Source organism: Talpa europaea (genome assembly GCF_964194135.1).
Source record: "Talpa europaea genome assembly, chromosome: 3".
Lineage (NCBI taxonomy): Eukaryota > Metazoa > Chordata > Mammalia > Eulipotyphla > Talpidae > Talpa > Talpa europaea.
The window spans coordinates 30591449-30615381 of record NC_140069.1 but is presented as its reverse complement, the minus strand read 5'-3'; the positions used below and the strand labels follow the sequence as shown (position 1 = coordinate 30615381).

The following is a 23933-nucleotide window of genomic DNA, read 5'->3' as shown; positions in this document are numbered from 1 at the left end:
GCTAACAAATTTAATTTAAGACAAAGGTTGCTTCCCTTCGCTCTAGATTAGAAATCCTAAACCTTTTGTGCAAACAGAAGAGTTTTTGGGGTGTTCTGCTTTCCCACCACACGCTCAGTTGACTTTTCCCTTGTTGCTAAGGAGGAAAACTGTTTTTCCTTTAGTATTAGCAATAAACCAGTTTCAAGAACAGAATTTTTTTAAAGCATGTTGATGAAAATTTATAATTCTCATGTTTCAAAATTCAAAAGATACAATGGACAGGAAGTGGAAATTCTCTCCAGGTGAAATACTTAGTTTTTACTTAATTTTCTCTGTAAATTCTCCAGGTTACAGAGTATGAAGTATGTCAAGAATTTGGGTATAAGGTTTGGATTTCTTTCTCCTCTGTTTATTTAGCTCAGGGCTCTTCATGAAGTGGTGGCTTATAAAAACAAAGGGATTTGGCTCCCTGGAGTTTGGAGAGTAATGCGCCCATGATATGATTATTGGTAGGTGATTAATGAGCATGTGTGATCAGGGTTTGTTGTAATCAAGTTCTGAAAGTAAATGGGACTGAGGGACAGACATCCTGTTTCACGTAGCCTAATGTTTATGGGTGTGGAAGTAATGCACCATTCCGTTAAATAAGCACATCGACCTTTCTGGGCCATCATATCTGAGATGTGATTGTAAATTCACCCACCATACTCTGCATATACTCTGTTCTATAGAATCAACAGGTAAACACTGTAGAAAGAAAAATATTTGTGAAGCACCAGCTCTACCAACATACATATCATCAGGTGCCTTTTCTGAAAATGATATTGATTCTATTGAATCATAAATACACATTTAGACAGGCCAAGTCATCCTTTAGCAAGATTTTGTTGTTTTTGTCAACATGCTGATTATTGTACAGAGCATTTTATTAAAGATTTTATTTCATCTTTGTTTGGCCAGGATCTATAAAGGCGTGGAACCACATTAAGTTTGTTTTTTAAAAAAGGAAAATTTCTACTGTTAAGGACACAAATACAGAATTATTTTGCAAATGCTTTTCAGCCTTTTGCATTTTTTCCAAAGATTAGTGTTGTGCCTGGTGCATCAGAGGCATTCTAAGGGGTTGGAAGTTTCTTCTTGGTTCACACTTACCTTTGTGGCCATCTCTTCATTGCCCTTTTAAAAGAGACTAGATAAGAGAACATTGATGTAGTTTTCCCAAATGTTTGGTAACCAGGTAACTTCCTGAAGATGCTGGATTATGTCCACTCACCAAATGGCCTTACAACCTTTTTAGTATGTGTTAAGTCCTTTATCATAGGCTGCCTCTCAGAGCTCCATTGTAGTCCTGGTAGGGCTGCAGAAAATACCAGACCTGATCCTGATTCTTGAGCCTTTTCCAGGAAGGCACTAAGGGTTGAGAATAAGATTCCCACCCTGTATGAGAAATCCAACAGGGAAATCCAGTATTAGTGGTAAGTCCTTAATGAGTGGCTCAGACTTGAAGGAATGAAAAGAGATAATTAGGAATTCTGTCATCTGCCTTGGTATATTTCAAAAGGCTCATGATATCAGTCAGATTTTACCATCGTTGCCTATGATTTTACCTTCAATTAATTTTTTTTTTATTTGGCAATTTTTATTGCACACCCAAATGTGATTCTATCTACCTTCAAAATACCGTGATTTTTCTTTTCAGGATTGGGTTTCTTTTTCTTTTTTCGAATTTATTTATATGTATTTTATATTATGGTTCATTTTTGTGCAATGTTTGCTATCTCCTCTCAGGTGTAGTCCCCATAAAATTCCCACCACCAAGTCACCCGTGCAACCTTAACCATAGTCCTTTGTGCTCTTCCCTCCCATCTTGATCCCTCTCCCTCCCCTGTAGAATGTCTCTGATTTATAATTGCCTGTTTTTTTTTTATTAATTATTATTGTTTTTTTTTCCCCGATCCCTTAGTTGGTTACCCTATATTCCTCCTATAAGTGAAACCATCTGGTATTTTTCTTTTTCCTTCTGGCTTATTTCACTGAGCATAATCAAAACACAATAATTTAAATTCATTCCCCACTTTAGGGAAGGTATGCTGAAATGTTTCTTAAAGTAAAAGACTTTAGGGCCTCCCTGGTGGCGCAGCAGTTGAGCGCTGGGTTGTGAAGCTGCCAGCAGCTTCTGCAGCGCCGGTTCGATCTCTGGCTGCTCCCTGGCCACTGGAGGAGGGTCCCTCATGGCGCGCAGACCTCTCCTGCCGCCTGCTGTTCCCCTCAGCAGTGTACTTTGGTCCTTCTGCCTGTTCTGCTCCCCACTGTGGCTCTGGTGAATTCTCTCACCCTCCCCCGCTTCTGACTGTACCCAGTGCTTGTATAAATAAATAAATAAATAAATCTTTAAAAATAAACAAATAAATAAAAATAAAATAAATAAAGTAAAAGACCTTAGCTTTCCTTAATGAATCAAGGATTAATATAGATGTTTGAAGCAATTCTGAGCTAACGACCTTTCTTAAGAATATACGTGGAGCGTTTTAGAATTATCTTTCATGTGTGACTCTCCTTTACCCTTGGCTTTTGTGTGTATTGTATACAGGTTGGTAGACAGGACACAGGTGATAGTTCTTTTTAAATGCTTAAAATACAAATACAACAGTATTTGCTTATAAACCTATATAACCCAGTCATAACTCACATATTCCAGGACAACAGTACCTTTTCCCAACAATAAATACAGGGTTTTTGCCTTCTCTCTTCTTTGGTTCAGAAGGGACACCTAAGAGATAGGAAGGTATCACTAAAATGAGTGACAGGACCACTGACACACAGGCTCCAGGCAACCTCCATGGGATGGGTTGGGAGCTGGGGTAGGGGGACTTCCAGGACATCACTCAGGAAAGAAATTATGGAACTTGAACTCGAACCCAGTGCATTTTTTTCCCATCTGTGATGCTGAGAATACTAGTTCTGAAAGATGTTAAATAGATATTCTGGGAGCAGAATTTCCATAACCAAAGTTCAAAAGTGCTGGATCAAGCAGAGTTCAACCTAACTTTATTGGAGTTCTTCTTGGGCTTTTATTATGATTATGTGTGAATCACAAGCAAAGGGAGGAGAGGTAGGCACAGCATGACCAGTACTCAGTGAGCACAAGCTTTGAAATACAGACTTGGACACAAATCCTGCTCCCCACTTCTCTGTGTTTTCAGGCAAAGCTCAGTTCCTCAGTCTGCAGTAGAGGTTGTTGAGATGATTAAATGTGCAGTGCTTATAAAACACTTAGCACAAAATGCCTGGCACATAATAAACACTTAACAGTTAGTGACAGCTAATCCTTTTGAACCCCAGGTTGAAGGCTCTGATATCTTCATGTATTTTACAACACAACAGAAACCCCAGAATTAGGTGATGAGAGCTTTGGGCTCCAGTTTGCCCGCCAAACAGACTGGATAATATTAAGCTACTTTGCAACTGTGGTGTTCTCTTTCTTCACTTTTGAAATAAATAGGTGATGTTGATGCCTATCACATCTAGTCAAGCCCTAAGATGATACCTAAGCCAGAATTGGCAAGTTCATCTTAAGGGTAATTATATCATCTCTGCTCGACTGTGTGGGAGAAATTTTTAACTATTATTTCATTTACAATTTGTGTTAGCTAGTCATCAAGTAGTTTATTAAGTCACCTCTGTAGAGTCAATATATGTTTGACTCTATATCAGGACAAGGGTGTGTCTTTATCCTAAAACTAAGGCATCATCTAGGTATGTGTTTTTATGATGTGATATGAAAGGTAATCTCAGGCCACACAAGGACTTTACTTTTATTTCTGAAGGCTGGGTGTAGGGGGCGGTTGGGAATATGTGTCCATAGATAGGTTTTCTACTTTCCGACTTTGTTATTAACCCAGGTTTAAGCCACACAGTGAATTTAATGCCTAATGCTTTGAACTTTAATTATCCTGACCATTGTTTATAGGTTGCACTTCTTTAGGGCACTTAGAGGACATTTATCTTGTAGATAAGTTAGTGTGTTTTTCAGGGAAGACTTTGGATATCTAAATACAGATTACACAGCAACAGTTTGAAATATGGTATTTGTTCAATTTAGGTTTTACCAGCACAAGAAAAATCCAACAACTTCAGTTGCTATTTTACAAATTTTCTTTGCTAAGAGAGTGGACAGGCTTGTGATATTTCTTTCTAAAACCTAGACTGATATAGTTGATGGTCTTTTACAAAATGGATCAACATTTTCTCTGTATGCTTTTATTGCAAACAGTAAGTTTGGGCAAAATCATTTTGTCAGATACTAATTTCCATCATCCTCAAGTATGTAAGCTTTAGATCACTATTGCCTTCCTCCATTTTCTAGCCTTAAAGGAGTTTGTTTACTCTGAAAGATTTGATAGAAAGGAAATTGGTATCACCAGGTCTGGTGGTAGAGTTGTCATAGAGCATGGGGGTTGGGTAGAGGAAGTGGCAGCAACTGGCACTGAAAATCCAGGTGAGCCATCGTGGTAAAAGAGCTTTCCATGTTCAGTTTTTATTTCATCCTTTAGGTCACAGGGAGACAGTAACAGGTTTTTAGCAGGGGAGTGATGTGGTCAAGTTGACACTTGAAAACAGTCCTTCTGTCAGGATGGATTCAAAGATGAAGACTTGACCAGTGCCAAGTAAGGAGGTCTTATTAGTAGTGCAGCCCCAATGTCCTGCTGCTACTGGAATTTGGGGCCAGAGAAGGAGGGAGGGGGTTAGGCAGCAAATATGTATTTTTGCTTTCCTTGTAGGCATTGTGGGGATGCAAAATCAAGTCAGGTGCATTGTGCTTTGGGAAGAACCACCCACTTAATGCTTCAGTTTCTGTAACTGAACATGGCATGAAAAGAGACCTCTCTATTTTTCTGAAATACCATTGGCTTATAATATTACATAAGTTAACATTATATAACATTATTTAGGTTTCAAAACAAACAAATCAACTAAACAAAACAAAAATAACCATTTGGACTATAAGGCCAATTGGTGGCTATTAAAGGGGGAGGAGATAGGGACATATTTTGGTACAAAGGAGACAATTACATGGTGAAGGATAGAATTAGACTTTCAGTGGTGAATTTAATGTCATGTATACACATGTTGATTTTTATGATGCATACCTGAAGCTTATATAATGTTATGTGATATTAGCTCAATAAAAATGAGTTTAAAAAATCATATAGGTTTCAGGTGTACAGACATACATACCAACATCTGTATATATTACTTTGTGTTGGTCTCCAAAAATCTAGCGTCCATGTTCACCATACAGTTGACCCTTGTGCCTAACTTACCCCCCCCCCCCGCCCCCAACCTTCCCTTCTGGTGACCAGCATTTTGTTTTTTGTTTAGTTTAGCTTTGTTTTGTTCATCATTTTTGTTTTTTTGTCTTCTACACATGAATGAAATCATATGGTGTTTGTCTTTCTCCTTCCGACTTACAGAATTTGTTTCTCTTGGTCTGCAGATTTTCCTTCTCTTGGTACCTGGTTGCCTTCCACAGCTTCCCTTTGCTCCCTTGTATTCACTTCTTGCATCAGCCAAGGGGGAAAAGGTCTGAAAGACCAGCTTTGTTTTTCTTCCAGCTTGTACTCTGAGCCCTGTTAGCCAAGAGCTTTGGCTCTGGCTCACAGAAATGGTCAGTCCCAAATTAAACAACCTCCTTGTGAAATCCTGCACCAGGCTGCAGTGTGCACTTCTGGCCTAGACCTTGCGCCTTTCCTCTTTTCCTCTTAGGTACCTTCTTCTGGGCAGCTCTGCCCACTGAGCAAGAGCATGTGAGTGTATGTCAGGGGCGGGAGGGAGGTGGAGAGCTTCTTCTGCTCAGCGGGCAGGCCAAGTTTGGCTAGGTGTACGAGCACTCATCTCGAGTCTCCATTTTCCTGACTTTCAAGAGACGTACATCTTGTCCAGAGGGAATGCTGGCGCCTAATTCATTTCCCTCTCCGGGCATGTTAACTGCAAAAATCCTTTCAGCATGGAGTGTGGAGTTTTTGCAAAAGGAATTTGTGTTTGGAAAGGCATCTTTGTTTAATAGAAAGACAAGGGTGGTATTCTTCAAGCATTATCTGCTATGGAATGAAAAGGGCCGTAATCATTATTCAATCAGATTCTGGCAGGTAATCCCCCCTGTGTGCCTGTTGCACCTGACATCAGAGCAGAGATGACTTTCAGTTGATATCAAAACTATTTGCACCATACTAGAGGACAGAGAACAAATATTTTTAGATGCTCTCGTAGGGCATTAAACATCCCATCAGGCCCTGGGCCACTGTGGAGTCCTATACACCCCAAATGGCAGAGGGCAAGTCAGTTTCTCCAGAGTTGCCCTAACCTCCACCCCAAGTTCTTAGAGTAACTCAGGGCTGACAATTGCCTCAGAAGGAGCTGGCTGTCCTGGGAGCTTGCTTGTCAGGCTGCCTGTGTTAATTGTCAGGAGGCCAGAATTTTCTGGGAGATGTTTCTTGGCCCATCTGCCTATTAGTGTGACAGATGTGTCAGTCTGGACAACCGAGTCACCTAATGAATAGAAACTCAATTTACACATAGGGATTAAATATCTCAGTGTGACCCATGCCACATCAAATTTCTTTGACAGAGCCAAGTGGAAAATGAAAGGCATTCAATGTTTTTAAAAAGCAGACAGGTTTCTCATATGTAAAGGGAGTCTTGTACTATTTTTAAGACTCTAGATCACTTGAGTACATACACTACACGCTGGTTGGGAGGATTGTGATAGATGGTTGAAATTGAGGGACTTCAACTATAGAAATCCTGGAGGTCCTGTGACATGTGCTCACTCTGAAACCTGAGTCAAGGCCAATTTGTTTTAGGTAATCTTAATGGACAAATATTTATTGAGTACTCACGTACTTGGAGAGGGCAGGGAGCAAGCACACAGGGATCGTTGAGGACCTGCCTTCAGCAAGATATTCTTGCTGAATGGTAAAGACACACAGAATGATTAAAAATAACAGTGAGGGCCTCCCCAGTAGCGCAGCGGTTGAGCGCTGGGTTGCGAAGCTGCCCACGGCCTCTGTAGCGCCAGTTCAATCCCCGGCCGACGGCGAGGGTCCCACATGGCGCACAGACCTCTCCTGCCGCCCGCTGCTCCCCTTAGCATTGTATTTCATTGGTCTACCTGTTCTGCTCCCTGCTCTGTCTCTGGTGAATTCTCTCACCCTCCCGCGCTTCTGACTGTACCCAGTGCTTATATAAATAAATAAATAAATAAACAAACAAACAAATAAATAAATAAATAAATCTTAAAAAAATAATAATAATAACAGTGAGAGTTTATAGCTTAGACTGTTCAAATGCTATGAAATCCAAAATAGTAGTTTATAATAAGGGACATAGAAGGACCAGTGGAGTCAGAGTGGAGTCAGAGCCTGTTTTCGAGTAGATGGTATTCGAGAGAGAGAATGAGAGGACCCTGATTTTAATACCAGCAAGATTTGTATTCAAGACTTGCAGAAAGCAAATTGCTTTAAGATGGAGCTCAAACAGCTCAAGCAATCTTTACTGAGTACCTCCTCTCAGCCAAGCACCATGATTACGGGGAGTTGGGGTGAATGAAAGATGGATGAGGTATAGTCTTTGCCCCTAAAGGGGCTATGAGTCTGATAGAAGTCAGTTAAGTGGATGGTGGAGCTGTGGAACGCTCCTGATACGGTTCACAAACTTTGGGAATTATGGCCTAGAAGGATAAGAACCCTGGAAACCGTATAATACAGCACGGCCTCAGATTGCAGAGTTAAGCTTTGACCATTCTTGCAGAAAAATTCCAGCACACTCTTGGCTCAGGGTGGTCATTCAATGCCTGCAAGCCTGCCCACTGGAAAACCAACTCCTGAGGTTTCAGTTCTGAAAATGTGCTAGTGTGTTAGCTCAAACAAAATGGGTTCCCATACTTTTCTGTCAGTTGGCACTGAAACCTGGTGGAGACTATGGGCTCAGGTTTAAAATACTTCAGCTTCTGTAGCCAGCAGCTGAAACTTGAGAGAATAAAGTGGTACTGTTATGGAAGGCTGCACCCGTCTGTCCTCCTAGGAAGGTTCCAGTCATACTGACTGATGAAACAGAAAGTTTTATTTTAAGAGGAACTCTAATGAAAGCCAATGGAGTGAGGGAAACATTTTTTATAATTCCTTTTCGGAACAAACATTCAATTTGATTTTTAAAAATAGGACGATAATGAGTATTGCCTGTTTTCAAACACAAATGTTGTTTAGAAGCTGACAGTCTGCTTTGTTTGTTTCTGGGCTTTTATGAGATACTGGTGGTAAAATATCAATTTACTAAAACCATTTAAAAAATTATACATCTACTCTGCCTCCAATTCCTGTGAGTTACTTTTTTTGGCAGGATTAGCTTGAATTTTAATACTAAAAGTCTATTGAACAGCTAAGAAGCTGTGGAACTGGTATACTTAGCAAATGATCCCTCTTCATATTAAGCGTGTGATTTGCTGTTACCCAGTGCCAGTAATATAAAAAGAATGTGCTCTTGTGGGTTTATCTGCATTTGTCATTAAGGCCCTGCTAAGCCAGTGAGCCCTAGAAGCAGGCTTACAGTGGACTTTCACCCTTGGCAGATGAACCTCGTAGGCTCTGCGACACGCAGGGTGCCATGCTTGGCATCTGCGTGGATGTGGGCTATGGCTGAAGGCTCTGGGCTCTCTGTGTAACTGGGGAGCTCTTGACTGGAGCGATAAAGTTATTAGCTCATGCTAACATTTGGTGGACCTGGATGGATCCCTGGGTGATGATTTAGCCTAAGCACCATAATACTTTTGTATAGATCCCCAAGAAAATCTTAAGTGATTCCAGTGTTTTGTATCTTTTCCAGTAAGGGAGACTCACGGTGACTTTGTAATAAAGAGAATGCCTGAGATGGCTTATAACTAGCACTGGGACAATTGAAACTCAAAAAGGTTTAGTGGAATGTAACAAAATACCCTCATGGTAGGTGCTTGAGCCTCTGAGTTGTCTTCTTTCTACTGGATTAGGCTGCAGAGACTTCCCCTGGGGGGCATTCGTCCATGGTCAGCCTCTGCATTAAGTCAAGTTGTCGGGGTCTCCTGAGGAAGGGTTGGGCCAGAAATGTAGTTCAAAGGAATGGAGGAAAAAGAGGTAGTAAAAACCTGAACAGTGATAAATAAACATGTTCCCGATCACTCACTGTCTCAAATTCTTCTCTATCCTATGCAGAGAGCAGAGTTAACGTCTGATAAAGACATGTACCTTGACAACAGCTCCATTGAAGAAGCTTCGGGAGTGTATCCTATTGATGACGATGACTACGCTTCTGCATCAGGCTCAGGTAAGTCTGGCTACTCCCATGTTTGCATCCATTCTCCATGCTTGCTTTTGCAGGTGCACATGTGCACACCTCACATACACACATGTATGCTGTGCTGGAACTTCAAGGAAACTGGCGGAATGCACAGTGGTTAAAAGCATGCTCTTCAGAGTCTAAGTGTCTGGGTACAAATTCTAGCTCTCCACCATTTAAGCTATAAGCTTTGGGGAGAGTATTTAACTTGGCTGAGCCTCAGTTTCCTCATTTATAAAACAGGGATGATAGGAGTTCCTCCCACATGGGCTTGTTGTGAGGATTAAGGTGGTTGACAGATCTGTAATTCTTAGAGTTTGGTGCTTGGCTGCAGTTAGTGTTCTGTCAACTGTAACTCTTAATTTATTTTTAAGGCTTTCAGAGTGATGTCATGGAAATCATGCTTAAAGGAATTCCTAAACATGCATTTTATAAAACCGCCAGCCATGTGGTAAAGATTGTAGGTGAGACCAAGAAGAGTTATACTTTCTTACTCATGGTGTCTTGCTCAAAATTTGGAGGGCAAATGTAGCAGCCAAGTAAAATGATGGTGTAGTGATAGCAGCTCTCGTGGTGTATCAGTTACCTGTTATCTCAGAAATGCTGCATAACAAACCTTCCAAGTCCCAGTGACTGAAAACAACAGTTATTTACTTAGCTTGTTATGCTGCAGTTTGGTAGTTTAGGCTGGGTCAGCAGGCTCCCTTGCACATCAGTGGTTAGCTGCAGATTGGGGTGCAGCTTTGCTGATGTTGGCAGAGTGCTGTCATTTCTCTAGGGCCACTGCACAGATGTGGCTCTGGGCCACACCACTTCTCTGATTTGCCAACCATTTGTTCCCAGGGAGGAGGCAGGGATCCCAGAAGAGCAAGAAGCATCCTGCAGAGTTTCTGGAAACCTAGGCTTAGAACTGGTAGGCTTAGAACTGGAAACCTAAGCTTAGAACTGGTACCACTGCTACCAAATTTTACCAGCCAAAGCAAGCCATGTGGCCATCCCAGCGTCCCCATCTTCATGGAAGGAGCTGCAAAGCCACATTGTAGGGGATGTGACTAGGGGATGTAGAAGGAGGCAATAAAGTGTTTGGGCCATTTTTGCCATCTGTTCTACCTGGTAAATGCTTCACATGCACTAGGATTGGTCCCAAGAAGCCGAGAAAGAGCAAGAGCCTATGTGTATACTTAACTAGTGGTCAAATTAGGAATTTGTGGTAAGCAGAATGCGAGGAAAGTCTTATCAAGATCTTCCTTGCTTAGAATAGTCATTGTAGGTTCCAGAGATGGTCAGAGTTCATGCTGAATGTAGATGTCTGACAATCAGATTGGTCTGGGCTCCAGAATGACCTAGAAAAATTAAATTATATCTTTGATGGCAATCTCACAATAAAAAAAAGTCAGTGTTTTAAAAGCTAGAAAACAGCAAGTTGGAGAAAGACAAGAGACGTGGTGATTGACCTAGTAACAGTGAGCTTACAATGCCATCCTAATGTAAAAATAACCCTAGTTATTCTTGGGAGAGTGATATATATCACACACGCAGAATGAGTGTGAAAAGAGTTGTTCTCCATAGCCCACGACTCTATTAATATCTCTCACTCATGGCACCTCTTTTTTTTTTTACCACCTCAAAAGTGCTTTGTAACTGTCATCTTCAAAATGTCCCAGGATATAATAAATATGAATATTATTTTGGTTCCGCATTTCACAATTCTTAGACTCTAAGAGATGTTTGAGATTTGTAGGGTTTTGTTATCCAAGTCATCTTGCTGATTTCTGCCAGAGTTGTTAAGTTGAATACAAAGAAAGCAGGTCCAGAGTCCTGGCCCTCTGCTGCCGCATACCCCCCAATTCAGGTGAAATGGGTTAGGGGTGGGCCATTTGAAATCCTGAACCCCCTAATGGTATAGATGGAGCTAATGGTTAAATATGAGCCCAGATTGCTTTTGCCTTGGCTCTAGCCTGGGGCAGCCCATTGCTTCAAAGTGGAAGAGCATTGTTTTGGACTTTGGAAGCCCTCTTGTGCTGCACCAGGGATGTTGATTTTCAGCTTAAAGGCAGTAGAAGTTATAAGTAAACTGAATAAAGTGTTTACTGTGTGGTCCATACCTTTCCTATCCTTATTACATTTCTATAAGGACAGATTCTGTTATTTCCATTTTTATGTGAGAAAACCTGGGACACAGAGAGAGTAAGTAACTTGCCTCGATCACACTATTAGAAAGTAATTGAGCTGGGGCAGGAACCAGGAAGTCGGACTTGAGAGTGGATTCTTTCTCAGGCCTTTGCTATACTGTCTCCTTGCATCATAAAAACTCACTCTAGATTTAAAACCTCGCTAATGCCCAGGCCCAGCTGCAAACTGGGAGCCCCCAGTTTTGGCCGTTGTTCTCTCTGTCCTCACTCTTCTCAGAATATCTTGTAGAAAAGCAAATGGACAGGAGGAGAATGGGTCAAGACCCAGAGAGTACTTCCCAGATGAGGAAATGGGGCATGCTTTATGTGTGGACTGAGGGATGAGTATTGTTGACATGAAAACTTCAACCGTTCACTTAAGTCTCTCATAGGTATTCATTGTGTGCCAGCTCCTGCCCTATCCTTGGAATACAGAAATGAGAAAGACCCGGTCACTGTCCTCAAGGAAATAAGAATTTGATGAGAGAAATGTAGAAACGACCAAAAAAAAAATTATAACACCATGTCATGGGTGATAGAACATAGGAAAGTACTGTGCAACAAAAATTTAAGAGATAAATAAAAAATATTGGTTAAAGTGGCAGATTGAACACACATACTTTCCAGTATCCAACTAAACCAACATTAAAGAAATTGGGCATAAACTCACAAGGACAAAGCAGTGAGGAGACAAAAGCCGCTGTGTTTTGAAAGCTGGGAAGCAGATGGTCTAATAGTAACAGACCTGGCAGACATGAAAAATTGAGTTAGCTGGAAGTGGGGGAGTCAGGAGCACCCAGTGAAGATAGCGGAGTCCCTCCAGGGCCCGGGAATTGGTGTCACTAGGGCCAAGGTGAGAGTGGTACTAAATTCAGGGTGATTGGTTGAAAGTCTGTTTAAAAAGTAAGTAGATTCCTTGATGCCTTCCCATCATAATGCAGCAAAGAGACTCATGCCCCCAACCATGGAAGCAAACTGGAGGATTATTATTTGGTGATAAAATAGAGAGTCTTTGGGCTAGGGGTAAGGGAACCCTATGGAAGACAGAACGCATTCTTAGATTAAGAGTTCTTTAATGCTGAGTTATCCCCAGTTGTCTTCTCCCAGTCAGTTCCCAGAACACTGACAATCTGACCTTTGCCTTCTCTGGGAAACTGGACAAACTCAAAGGAAGCAACTCAAAGATCCTGGCATTGGAAGCTCTCCAGCAGAACACAAAGCATTTTCTTCTCTGATGGTACCCACATTTCACAAGCCTCCTATATGCCCAGAGCAGCTTATCAGCTTTTCAGCATTACCTTCTTACATGTCCCAAGGTTCCCTATTTATGGAAAAATTCAGAACATAGAACTAAAAACCACTCCCATCCCCAGTTTGGGAGAGGACAGAAACTCACAGGGATAAGAGAACTTACTGGAAAACTTATTAAATGTGGAGAGATAGGAAGGAAGGTGTTTTCTTCAATGCTGAAACAAGAAGAGGACACTATAAAAAAGGAACATTTTGAAAGTACAAAAGAGTCCTTAGAGATTAGAACTATCATGTCAGAGATGAAAAGCTAGAGAAGGTGAGAAGATACAGAGAGGATATTTATTGATTCATCAGATTAACCCTCAACTACATGGCAGAACAGGTACCGGATGCTAGGTGCTAGGAATACTTAAATAAATTTGAACAATGCTTTCCCTGGTGGTAGAATAATTTTTATTCCTTTGTGTATTTATTCTATCTGGTGGTAGAATAATTTTTATTCCTTTGTGTATTTCTGTGTCCAAATTTATCTGTGAAGTTGTATTTTTTTTTAAAAAGAACATTATTTATTTTATATGTAGAAGAAAAAGTCATTTTAAAAATAAAGAGAAAAGATTCAATGAAAACATAAAGAAACACTTCCACAATTAAGCTATCAAGGAGAGCTTCAGAGAATGGATGCCACTGATTATGGGTGGGATAGTATAAGTAGGAGCTTCCCAGTTGGAGATGGGCTCATAGCTCTGAGCACTTGGGCCTCCGATGCCTCGGGTGGAGAGCACAAGGAGAGCTAGGGATGAGGGAGAGGTGATCAGCAGTGTTCCTAGTTTCCTGGTTTGGGTAAAATCTTTTTTATAGTCAATAAATACAGTCAAAGAGACACATGATGAGCTAAAGACTCGTCTGTCTCTTAGTTAAGAAGTGCTACCTCCCGACTACAGTCTGCCTTTCCACATCTCTTTTCTCTCACAACAGATTGTCCACACCTCTGCTTTGGTGTTTCATATTGGTACCTATTGTGAACCAAGGTGGTTTTACAAACCCTCAATTGAAAAGTGTTTATTTCTCCTGGAACTTTTGTTTTTTGTTAGAAAATCGTTTGTTATAGAGACAAATCAAGTAGGTCATAGTAAAACTTTGATGGAAAATCAGCTAGGCTGATATGAAAAAGAATGTATTTTTGGTGCTGTCATGATTGATGACTTAATTTCATACCACATCTGATGTGCACATTATGTTACCAAATATGGCATGTTTATACATCTGAGAGCGAGCTAGTATTATCCCTATTTTACAGAGGAAGAAACTAAGGCTCAAGCATTATTTTCCCAACACCATAGATCTGATAAATACCCTAAGTTGTACTGGGTTTGTTTGCTGTTTTGTTTAATGTCAAATCCTGTATTTATCCCAATTTACCTTGCCATTCCTTCTGTATAGTATGAGTATACATGCTGACGTGAAAGGAGACAGTTAATCTATTAAAACATGAACCCTAGCCAGAGCTGTTCTACTGTTTCCAGTGTGTCACCTCTTAACTTTCCAAACTGCTTATTACATTAACATGAATCTGTGAGGAATTTGAAACTAGTCATCTTTTGTTCCTCTCTCAGGCAGTAGGTTAGTTTGATTTAGAATTTGAAAGTATTAGGGTTGTTACAAATTTGACAAATGATCGACTTGAAATTTTATATTTGAATGTCAGAAATGCTCAAATGCTATTTTGGAAAAAAGCAAAAAAAATAAAAAGGTACCCAGATGGCAGTTGGTGGTGAGTCATTATCCGAACCAGTGCTGGGTGGGAGCCTGGGCATGCTTGGGACTGTCAGGCACTCAGTCAGCAGAACAGATGCAATCCCTTAGCCTTATGGAGCTTCCAATCTAGTAGGAGAGACAGACTTCAATCAGCAGTTACACAAATAAATGCATCGTCACAAACTGGTGATTCATGCAGTTTGGGTAAGGAAGGAGGTGCTAAAAATTCACTTTGGAAGATTCTGACCTAATTTGCAGGGGAGACCTTCAGTGACCTTTGAACTTAGGTCTGGAGGTAAATTGGGAATTAACTAAGCAAGGGCTTCTGGCAGAAGATCCAGGAGCCCCAGTTGGAGTCCAGGGGACAGTAAGGACAATGAGGCTGGAGGAAGCTGGAAAGGTAGACCTGTACTAGACCCCTCAAAACTGGGCTGAGTGGTTTATATTTCTCTCAAGAGCAGGCGAGTACCATTGTAATAGTTCTAAATAAGATGATGGTGGGATCACAGCCAATTTGTGGACAGCAGATGAATGGGAGCATTAGGAAAAAGGCAAATGTGGTGGTTCATAGAAAGATTACAGGGCCTTGGATGAGGGTGGTGGCCCTGGAACTGTACTAAGCTGTTAGAATGGAGAAACCCAAGGGTTGCATCAGTAGAACTGGACGATAAATTTAATGTGGTGATAAAGAAGAGGAAGTCAGAGTTGTGGTTTATGGGAATGAAGGGTTACAAGGCAACAGAGGGACCAGGTTCTTGGGGAAAGGGAGGGCAGCCATGGGTTCTACTTTAGACATGTTAGGGGTGTAGAATACCTTCAACCCACTCAAAATGAAAATGTCAAGTAGGCCAGTGGATATATAGGTCTGAATTTCAGAGAAGTGATAGAGGTTAATGATGTCAACTTAGATTTTATTTGTATTTAGATGGTTATTGAAGCTATGAACATGGGTGAGGGAGAAAGAGTAGAGTCAGAAGAAACCTGAAGCCTAACCTTAAGAAACTTGGTATTTTGTGTCCAGGCAGAAGGGACTGAACCTGCAAAGGAGACTTGAAAGTATCCAGAGAGGTTAGGGGGAAACCAGGCAGTCAGTCATGGAAGTGCGAAGATAGCATATCAGTAAGCAGATGATAGTGGGCCAGTGTCCAGTGGTTTGAGTAGATGAAGACCATTCTGTAAATTGTCATTGATTGTGGCAACATGGGGGACATTGGTTACCTTAATAAGACAGTACCAATAGTGTGATGACAGGGAAAATCTAAAGAGAAGAAGTAGAGCAGAGAATGGAGTAGATGTGAGGAAAGGAGCTAGTGAGAACCCAACGCCACTGGAAAACTCTGGCAAAAAAGGGGTAGTAGTTCCCTTCAGGTAAGTGGTCAGCTGTAGGGGCCTCTTCCTTTTTTGTTTATTGTGTTTTTAAAAATGGAAAATGGAGTATATGTTGCAGTGGAGAAAGGAAGAAATCTCATTGAGGAGAGACTGAATAGGCCAGGGAAACTCAAGAATGTCCAGGAAAATATTATAGAAAACTTGCCTAGCTACCCACAGACCCATTCAAAACCACTTCTTCAATGCAGTGACACTACAGGAAGGTTTGTGTTGAGTTTTTGAGCAGACATTTTGAGAGAACTCGCTGCTTCTGTGTCAGTCTCATGTTGTCTGATAATGCAGGAATCTGTCATGATTCATGTGCTCAGCTCATTGTTGCTCCCCCTTCCAGGAGCCGATGAGGACATAGAAAGTCCAGAGCTGACAACATCTCGACTACTTCCAAAGATACCATTCACCAGTGCTGCTCCTAAAGTGGAAACCACAGCGCCAAAGGTACAGAACAAGATACCTGCTCAGACGAAGGTGTGTTTTGTTTTGCATTGCATGATCAGATTATTGTAAATGCTCTTTTTGAAAATGTGCAGAATGGACCTTTTCAGAGCACCATTTATTTTTTTATTATTTTTTTTGTAAGAATTGAAGTGTTTGTATTTCTTCTTTATTTTTAAAATTCAGTTTCCACATATATCCATACAGACAGGATTTTGCATACATAAATGCACACATTTGTTATCATATTTTTATTTTTATTTTTTTATAATAAATTTTATTTTTATATTCCCCATACAATTGCAACCCCCCCCCATTCTGACCCCAATCCCTCCCCTCCCGCCCCCCACCCCCCAAAAAGTGTCTCTGGTTCATAGTTTGTTGATTTTGATTTTCACTTTCTTATAGTTATTCATTTTCCTGGTCCCTTATTTAAGTTTTCTAGATTCCTGCTATGAGTGAGACCATCCGGTATTTTTCTTTTTTTTTTGGCTTATTTCACTGAGCATGATCCCTTCCAGTGCCATCCATGTTGCTGCAAATTGCATGTGTTTATCTTTTTTGAATGCTGAGTCATATTCCATGGTATATATGTACCACATCTTCTTGATCCAGTCATCTATTTTGGGCATTTGGGCTGTTTCCAAAGCTTAGCTATTGTAAACAGTGCTGCTATAAACATAGGGGTGCAGGTGCTCTTTGGAATTGATATTTCTGTGTCCTTTGGGTAAATACCTAGGAGTGGAATTGCTGGATCATATGGAAGCTCTATGTTTAGTAGGTTGAGGAATCTCCACACAGCTTTCCATAGTGGTTGGACCAGTTTGCACTCCCACCAGCAGTGCAGGAGAGTTCCTTTTTCTCCACATCCTCGCCAACATTTGTTGTTGCTAGTTTTTTTAATATGTGCCATTCTCACTGGTGTAAGATGGTATCTCATGGTAGTTTTGATTTGCATTTCCCTGATTACAAGTGATGTTGAACATTTTTTCATATGCCTGTTGGCCATTTGCATTTCCTCTTCAGAGAAGTTTCTTTTTAGCTCTTCTGCCCATTTTTTGACTGGGTTATTTTCTTTGTTGTTGTTGAGTCTCATCAGCTCTTTGCAGATTTTTGTGATCAGTCCTTTATCATTAGTGTTGGGTGCAAAAATGTTCTCCCAGTCAGTGGGGTTTCTCTTTGTTTTTGTTATTGTCTCAGAGCACCATTTAAAATTATGTTAGGCTCCTGGGGCGGTCCGCCGCTGTCAGCCAGCGATGGCCGGTCCAAGCCGACTGTCTGGACCTTCAGCCCAAGAGAAGGAAGGTCAGGAGGGAACGAGATGCTTTCGGCTCAGGGTATGGAGTGGCCCAAAGCGGTCAGTTAAATACTGTTAATGAACAGTCCTCTTGTGCCATGGTGAAGGCAATAAATAAAAAGTGCAAAAGCCTCTTGCATCTGACTGCAAAAAAAAAAAAAAATGTTAGGACAACTAGTCTTTCATGGTATTATTATAAATGGCTTTTCCATTTATGATTATTTTGACATTTACTTGTTGTTGAATAGATGTATTTTAGAGTTTTAGGTTCACAGCAAAATTGAAGAGATTTCCCATACATTCTCTGGCCCCATATATGTACAGCCTCCCCTACTATCAACATCCTGATTGGTCTAGTGTTTTCTCTGGGTTCTGAAAAATGTATAATGACTTGTATCCAGCATTATAGTATCACAGTATAGTTTTACTGTCCTAAAAGTCCTCTATGCCCTGCCCCTGCCTATTTATGTCTCCTGTCCCCCAGTGCCTGATCTTTTTACTGTCTTCATAATTTTGTCTTTTCTAGAATGTCACATTGTTAGTAGCATGTAGAATGTAGCCTATGCAAATTGGTTTCTTTCACAGAGTAATATGCATTTAGGAATCCTCCTTCTCATGCCTTGATATAGCTCATTCTACCTACGAGTTTTATCACCCAGGCCTAGCTTATTGCATATTTTTTACAGGAAATCACAGCCCAGATAGTTTGTTTTCATTTTATGAAGAAATTGTTCAGAGTTAAAGCCAGATCTTTAATTGTCTCTAATGTGCACTTTACATATGCTGACAGCCATGAAATAAGGAGACTCCAAGTATTAGTCTCAGTAAGGTATTTCTCAGAATCTCCTCAGGCTCTCCACCAGTGGTATGTAAACTTGGGCCTCTTTAATGATAATAATGAATCTGGATACAATCTCCCTATCTTCATTTTGAGGGCAGACTTAATAAGAAAGAAAGTTTTTGACCTTAGAACAGAGCAAAGCTAGTACCTAATGAAAACTCTGAACCCTGAGATTTTGGCTTTATTAGCATTATATTGCAATTAATTGACCACCCCCTACTAGGTAAGCTGTTTAAGTTTGAAAATGCGCATTAAAGTCTGCTGAAAGCCTACATTTCAAATCCTGGATCTGGTCAAGTTTGTTAGCTTCTCTGAGCCTATTTCTCATGGGTCACTGAAAAGATTAAGTGTGAATCCAGATACTAGGGCACCTGAGACCCAGGAAGCATTCTGGAAGCCTTCATTGAAGCAATAGAGACCAATCCAGTTCGCCAGATGAGCGTGTGTCGTAACTGCGGTGGCAGACTTTGCCAAAGACAGAGCAGGAGTAACCTGCTGCTTACGGACTTAGAAACACAAGTGTCTCCTTCTGGAGCGCACCCATCTGTTTGGTGACAAATGGCACACTGCCCAGCCTTAGCAGCAGATAGGATGTGGAAGGCTATGTCCTGAAGGTAGAGACAGGACTTCTCTGCAGCAAGAAGCACCCCCTGCAGGCAGGAACACTTGCAACTACCCCACTTTAACCAGAGTACCTGCTTCTTCCTGCTCCTGCTCCCCTGCTGTCCTCCTCTTCCTCTTTCCTCCATTCTGCTAGTGCATGTGAACAGGGTGGTGAGTAACAAGGCTGGCTGGGTTTCTGCAGATTTGAGCCAGTCAAGTCAAGACTCTCCAGGCTGTAGAACTAAGAAGAGTCAGTGACCAGTGGTGGTGCACTAACGTCACAGTTCAGGTCTTGAGGAAGAAAGGAGAAGTTCTGTGAGCAACAAGGCGCACGGATCTGGCATGAGCAGACTCCCTGTGTAGTAACTGCTCCACACATCTATTAAGTTGAATGAATGAATGAAAGAAGCGAGAAGGGGGGACATGAAAAGTGGCAGGTGCCGCTGATGGTAGGGTGACTGAACACTATCTGTGTGAGGCACAGTTACTCTCTGTGGCTGTTGAAAGGGGCATTGGATCTACCACATTTGCATTTGGTCACTTCTCATAACTTATTCTCTTGTAGTCAGTGACTATCAGAACTCACGCACTTGAGACAGGCGAGTTTTGGCTTTCAAACCTAATTTGACATAGAGTCTGGTCAATTGTTAGCAATGGATTGAAAATTGATTTAGGCTTTTAAAAACTGACTTTAAGGAAGTAATTGTGCTAGCTCAAGATAAAGAAGATAAATTGTTTGGTAGATGGACTCAAACAATAAGGATCCCAAAACACCGTAATATATTTATATTCCTGGTATCTGTTTGCGTTCAATGTCATAATAAAAAAATTCATCCATTTATGGGCAATTTGTTGAGTGCTGCTCATAATGTGTCAAATGCTGTTCTAGGTACAGATAATGATGAATATTGGTAATAAATAATTTTTAAAATAATAGCAATTAAATTTTCTATTTTATAATTATTTGACACAGCTAAATTAAACATTGTAGGATACCATTAAAGTAGACTTTGCTTTTGTCTAGTCTCATAATGGCATTTATGTCACTCTTCTAGATAGTCAGTCCTGTTTGTTGTAAATTTATGTCGCAAAAAAATAAAAAAAGTTATTTGTTCAAACAGAGCATTTTACTTCCATTACATTTCAGTGGCATCCAAACAACCCAACATGGATGTGACAGATTGTAGGGTAAGGAAAAATGTCAGGCTTTTCTGCCCTCCCGCCTTCAGGATAGATGATGGATCCTTGCGGTCCTGAATGCATGCCTGATGGCGGACACCTGGAGTAGGGTGTGGGCATAGGTAGATGGGATTCACCTGGGCTGAGACTGGGCTTTTAAGGGTGGCGTCACGGGGACGCCAGGAGAAGCCAAGAGAGAAGCAAGAACAGCAGAAGCCGAGCGAAGGCCGGAGAGCCCACAGAGTGAAGACCTGCTGGGGGCTGGGAGGCCTGCCAGCCTCCCTGCCCCCCAGCACCCCTGCCTGCCATATGCCTGGTGAACCCCAATAAAAGACCTGCAAAAGCCACTAAGGACTCTGACTCCTCCTTTACCCGGTCTGCTGGATCAGAAAACCTGCACTGTGTCTATTCCTGCCCCTTTACACAGATCTTTAATTGACTTCTTTTAATCATCAGTGCTGCCTGAAGTCAGTGGAGTGGCTAAAAAGTAGAGATCAGCTAACACCACCTGACCGTGCTATTTGAATTATTGTGAACTCACTAACTAGCCCTCTTGTCTAGATGTGTGATGGGTGTTACGCAAGACTGAGCTCCACAGGTCCTTCATAGGACACACCCATCGGTGTGAACACCACACAGTGAAGATCCCCATGATTTCCTAAACTCACTATTTGAAGAAAACCAACTTTGGTATAAAATTAGGTATTGTTCCTTGCCAGCACATTTTTTTTTATATCTTTATAATCTTTCCCTGTCTCCTATTCAGACACCTGAAGAAATTGATAAAGAGAATGTTCTCCCCTCTGATTCTGAACGCAAATTGGACCCAGCTGAAGAAGATACAAATGTTTATACCGAGAAACATTCAGACAATCTGTTTAAACGAACAGAAGTGCTGGCAGGTGGGTAGCTGGTGGGGGTCAGGTGGGAGGGGCCTTCAATAGGCCTCTGTTTGCCTGAATAATATTCTGAGATCTAGGCCCAGCTTGCTGAATGTCACCTTCCTGTTGAAAGTAGGCTTGAGTGTTTCATTTCAGACAGAGGCAAGAGTTTAGACAGATGTTTTTATTATCTGTCAGGCCCCTGACAGAAATGGCTAGGCATTTTGGGGGGGACAACTGAGTGGTGTGGTAGGAGGTGCAGATCAATCAGTCTTGCTTGAAATCATCCCTGATTTCTAATTAAACTTAAAGAGAAGGAAAAGCTCTTCAGGGAGGAGGGCATTTGACACAAATAATGCACAATGGCATTAAGATTGTCTCTAATTGTAGTTTGATGAAAGAATTAGCATTTGATTTTAAAGAGGAGGACTTGAAAGATTTTTTTTTTTTAAGATTTATTTATTTATTTATTTATACAAGCACTGGGTACAGTCAGAAGCACGGGAGGGTGAGAGAATTCACCGAGCCAGAGCGGGGAGCAGAGCAGGCAGAAGGACCGAAGTACACTGCTGAGGGGAGCAGCAGGCGGCAGGAGAGGTCTGCGCGCCATGTGGGACCCTCCTCCAGTGGCCGGGGAGCAGCTGGGGATCAAACCGGCGCTGCAGAGGCTGCGGGCAGCTTCGCAACCCAGCGCTCAACCGCTGCACCACTGGGGAGGCCCGCAAGATTTTTTTTTTAAGATTTATTTATTTATGCATAGAAGAACTGGAGTGTAGACCAGAGGTGTGGGGGCAGGAGGGTGAGAGGATTCACCAGAGATAGACTGAGGAGAAAACAGGTGAATTTACTGAAATACACTGCTAAGGAGAACAGTGGGTAAGACAGGAGAGGTCTGCTGCACCATGTGGGTTAGGCCCAAGACTTGCAATATTTAAGAACATGTTAGCCTTGAAAGGATGGTCCCAAATCTAAGACTGAGAGAAAAATTTGCATGCTTTCTTCGTATTTACTCTGACAAAATTTAAGTCAATTATAGTGTGTTTTGTGTTTTCTTTGAAAAAGCAATTAGAAGATTAGACCATGAAATGTGAGTACTGAAAAGACTAGAGAATTTTAAAGTGAGGAATTAGTTGAGGTCATGGCCAGATTTTTCTTATTGAGGCTTTGGGGGATATTATTAATACTCATCAAAGGAGTATTGTACCTTCCTGAGAAATGACGTATTTGCATAATTACCTGGTTGCTTCATTGAATGCAGTTTTTACATTTTCTTGGGTTTTCAAATTAAGCCTTTTAAAAATGTGTAAATAGATTGGGCTTGACAAAGCTAATTTCTGCAACCCTCGAATCTCTTTTAAAAGTAATCTTCCTTTGGTGTGTTGCAGCTGTCATCGCTGGCGGAGTTATCGGCTTTCTCTTTGCAATTTTCCTTATCCTGCTGCTGGTGTATCGCATGAGGAAGAAGGATGAAGGAAGCTATGACCTTGGAGAACGCAAACCATCCAGTGCTGCTTATCAGAAGGCACCTACTAAGGAGTTTTATGCGTGAAACTCCCATTTAGTGTCTCTATTTATGAGATCACTGAACTTTGAAAAAAATAAAGCTTTTGCATAGAATAACGAAGATCTTTGTTTTTTTGTTTTTTTCATTAAAGAGCCATCCTGGCACTTTAATGATAAAACCCCATTGTATTTAAAACTTTTCATGTATTTCTTTAGAACAACATAAAATTTAAAAACTTAACATCTGCAGTGTTCTGTGAATAGCAGTGGCAAAATATTATGTTATAAAAATCCTCAATGTTCATGGAATCGGTTTAAGCTTTTATGCGCAAATACAAAAGGATTGTTTTTATTCAATGGTTCCAAGAAGAAAGCTGTTTCATTTGTGTCAGCATGTCTCAAATTGACCTTACCAAGTTGGTCTTACTCTGTTAATTTATCTGTTGTTCCCCTCTCCTTTGCAACACCTCTTGTCCCCTTAAAAACAAAACAAAACAAAACTCTATGCCTTTTGTAGCTGTTACAGTGCAATTTGTCTCTGGATAATTCAGATAATGGTAATTTAGTGTATATGTGATTTTCAAATATGTAAACTTTAACCTCCACTTTGTATAAATTTTTAAGTGTCAGACTATCCATTTTACACTCGCTTTGTTTTTCATTACCTGTAGCTTCAGACAGATTTGCAATAGCAAGTTAATGTGTAAAATTGGATTATTACCACAAAACTGTTTAGTCATATCTATCTAATCAGATCTTCTTTTGGGAGGATTTGATGTGAGTTACTGACAAGCCTCAGCAAACCCAAAGATGCTAACAGTATTTTGAGAAGTTGCTGCAGATTCCTTTGGCCACTGTATTTGTTAATTTCTTGTAATTTGAAGGTACGAGTATGGATTTAAGGAAAATTGGTTTTTGTTCTTAAAAATGCATTTAAGTTGTAAACGTCTTTTTAAGCCTTTGAAGTGCCTATGATTCTATGTAACTCGTCGCAGACTGGTGTTAATGAGTATATATAACAGTTTAAAAAGTTGGTATTTTATAAGCACAGACAATTCTAATGGTAACTTTTGTAGTCTTACGAATAGACATAAATTGTAATTTGGGAACTTAAAAACTACTGAATAAATCATGTGGCCTAATATTGAAAATGTCACTGTTATAAATTCTATACATTTTCGATCAAATGTACATCTACCCTTTACTAACGACCGTCTGCTTTCAAGGATGATGTGGGTTTGATTTCTGTGTGTTCCAGAGTATCCGTAAATCAAAACCAAAGA

At 40.8% G+C, this 23933-nt stretch overlaps 1 protein-coding gene across 1 annotated transcript in view; it reads left to right on the top strand.

Annotated features, from left to right (window-relative positions):
- The window catches only part of SDC2 (syndecan 2), a gene marked incomplete at both ends in the record, with an annotated part of 105182 nt that extends 82486 nt beyond the window's left edge, over nt 1-22696 (top strand). The window contains 4 exons of the mRNA XM_084229362.1: nt 9225-9336; nt 16246-16379; nt 21033-21168; nt 22533-22696. Of these exons, the coding sequence (XP_084085488.1) occupies nt 9225-9336; nt 16246-16379; nt 21033-21168; nt 22533-22696 (546 nt within the window). The remainder of the gene's footprint in view (nt 1-9224; nt 9337-16245; nt 16380-21032; nt 21169-22532) is intronic.
- Between the last annotated feature and the right edge of the window lie 1237 nt (nt 22697-23933).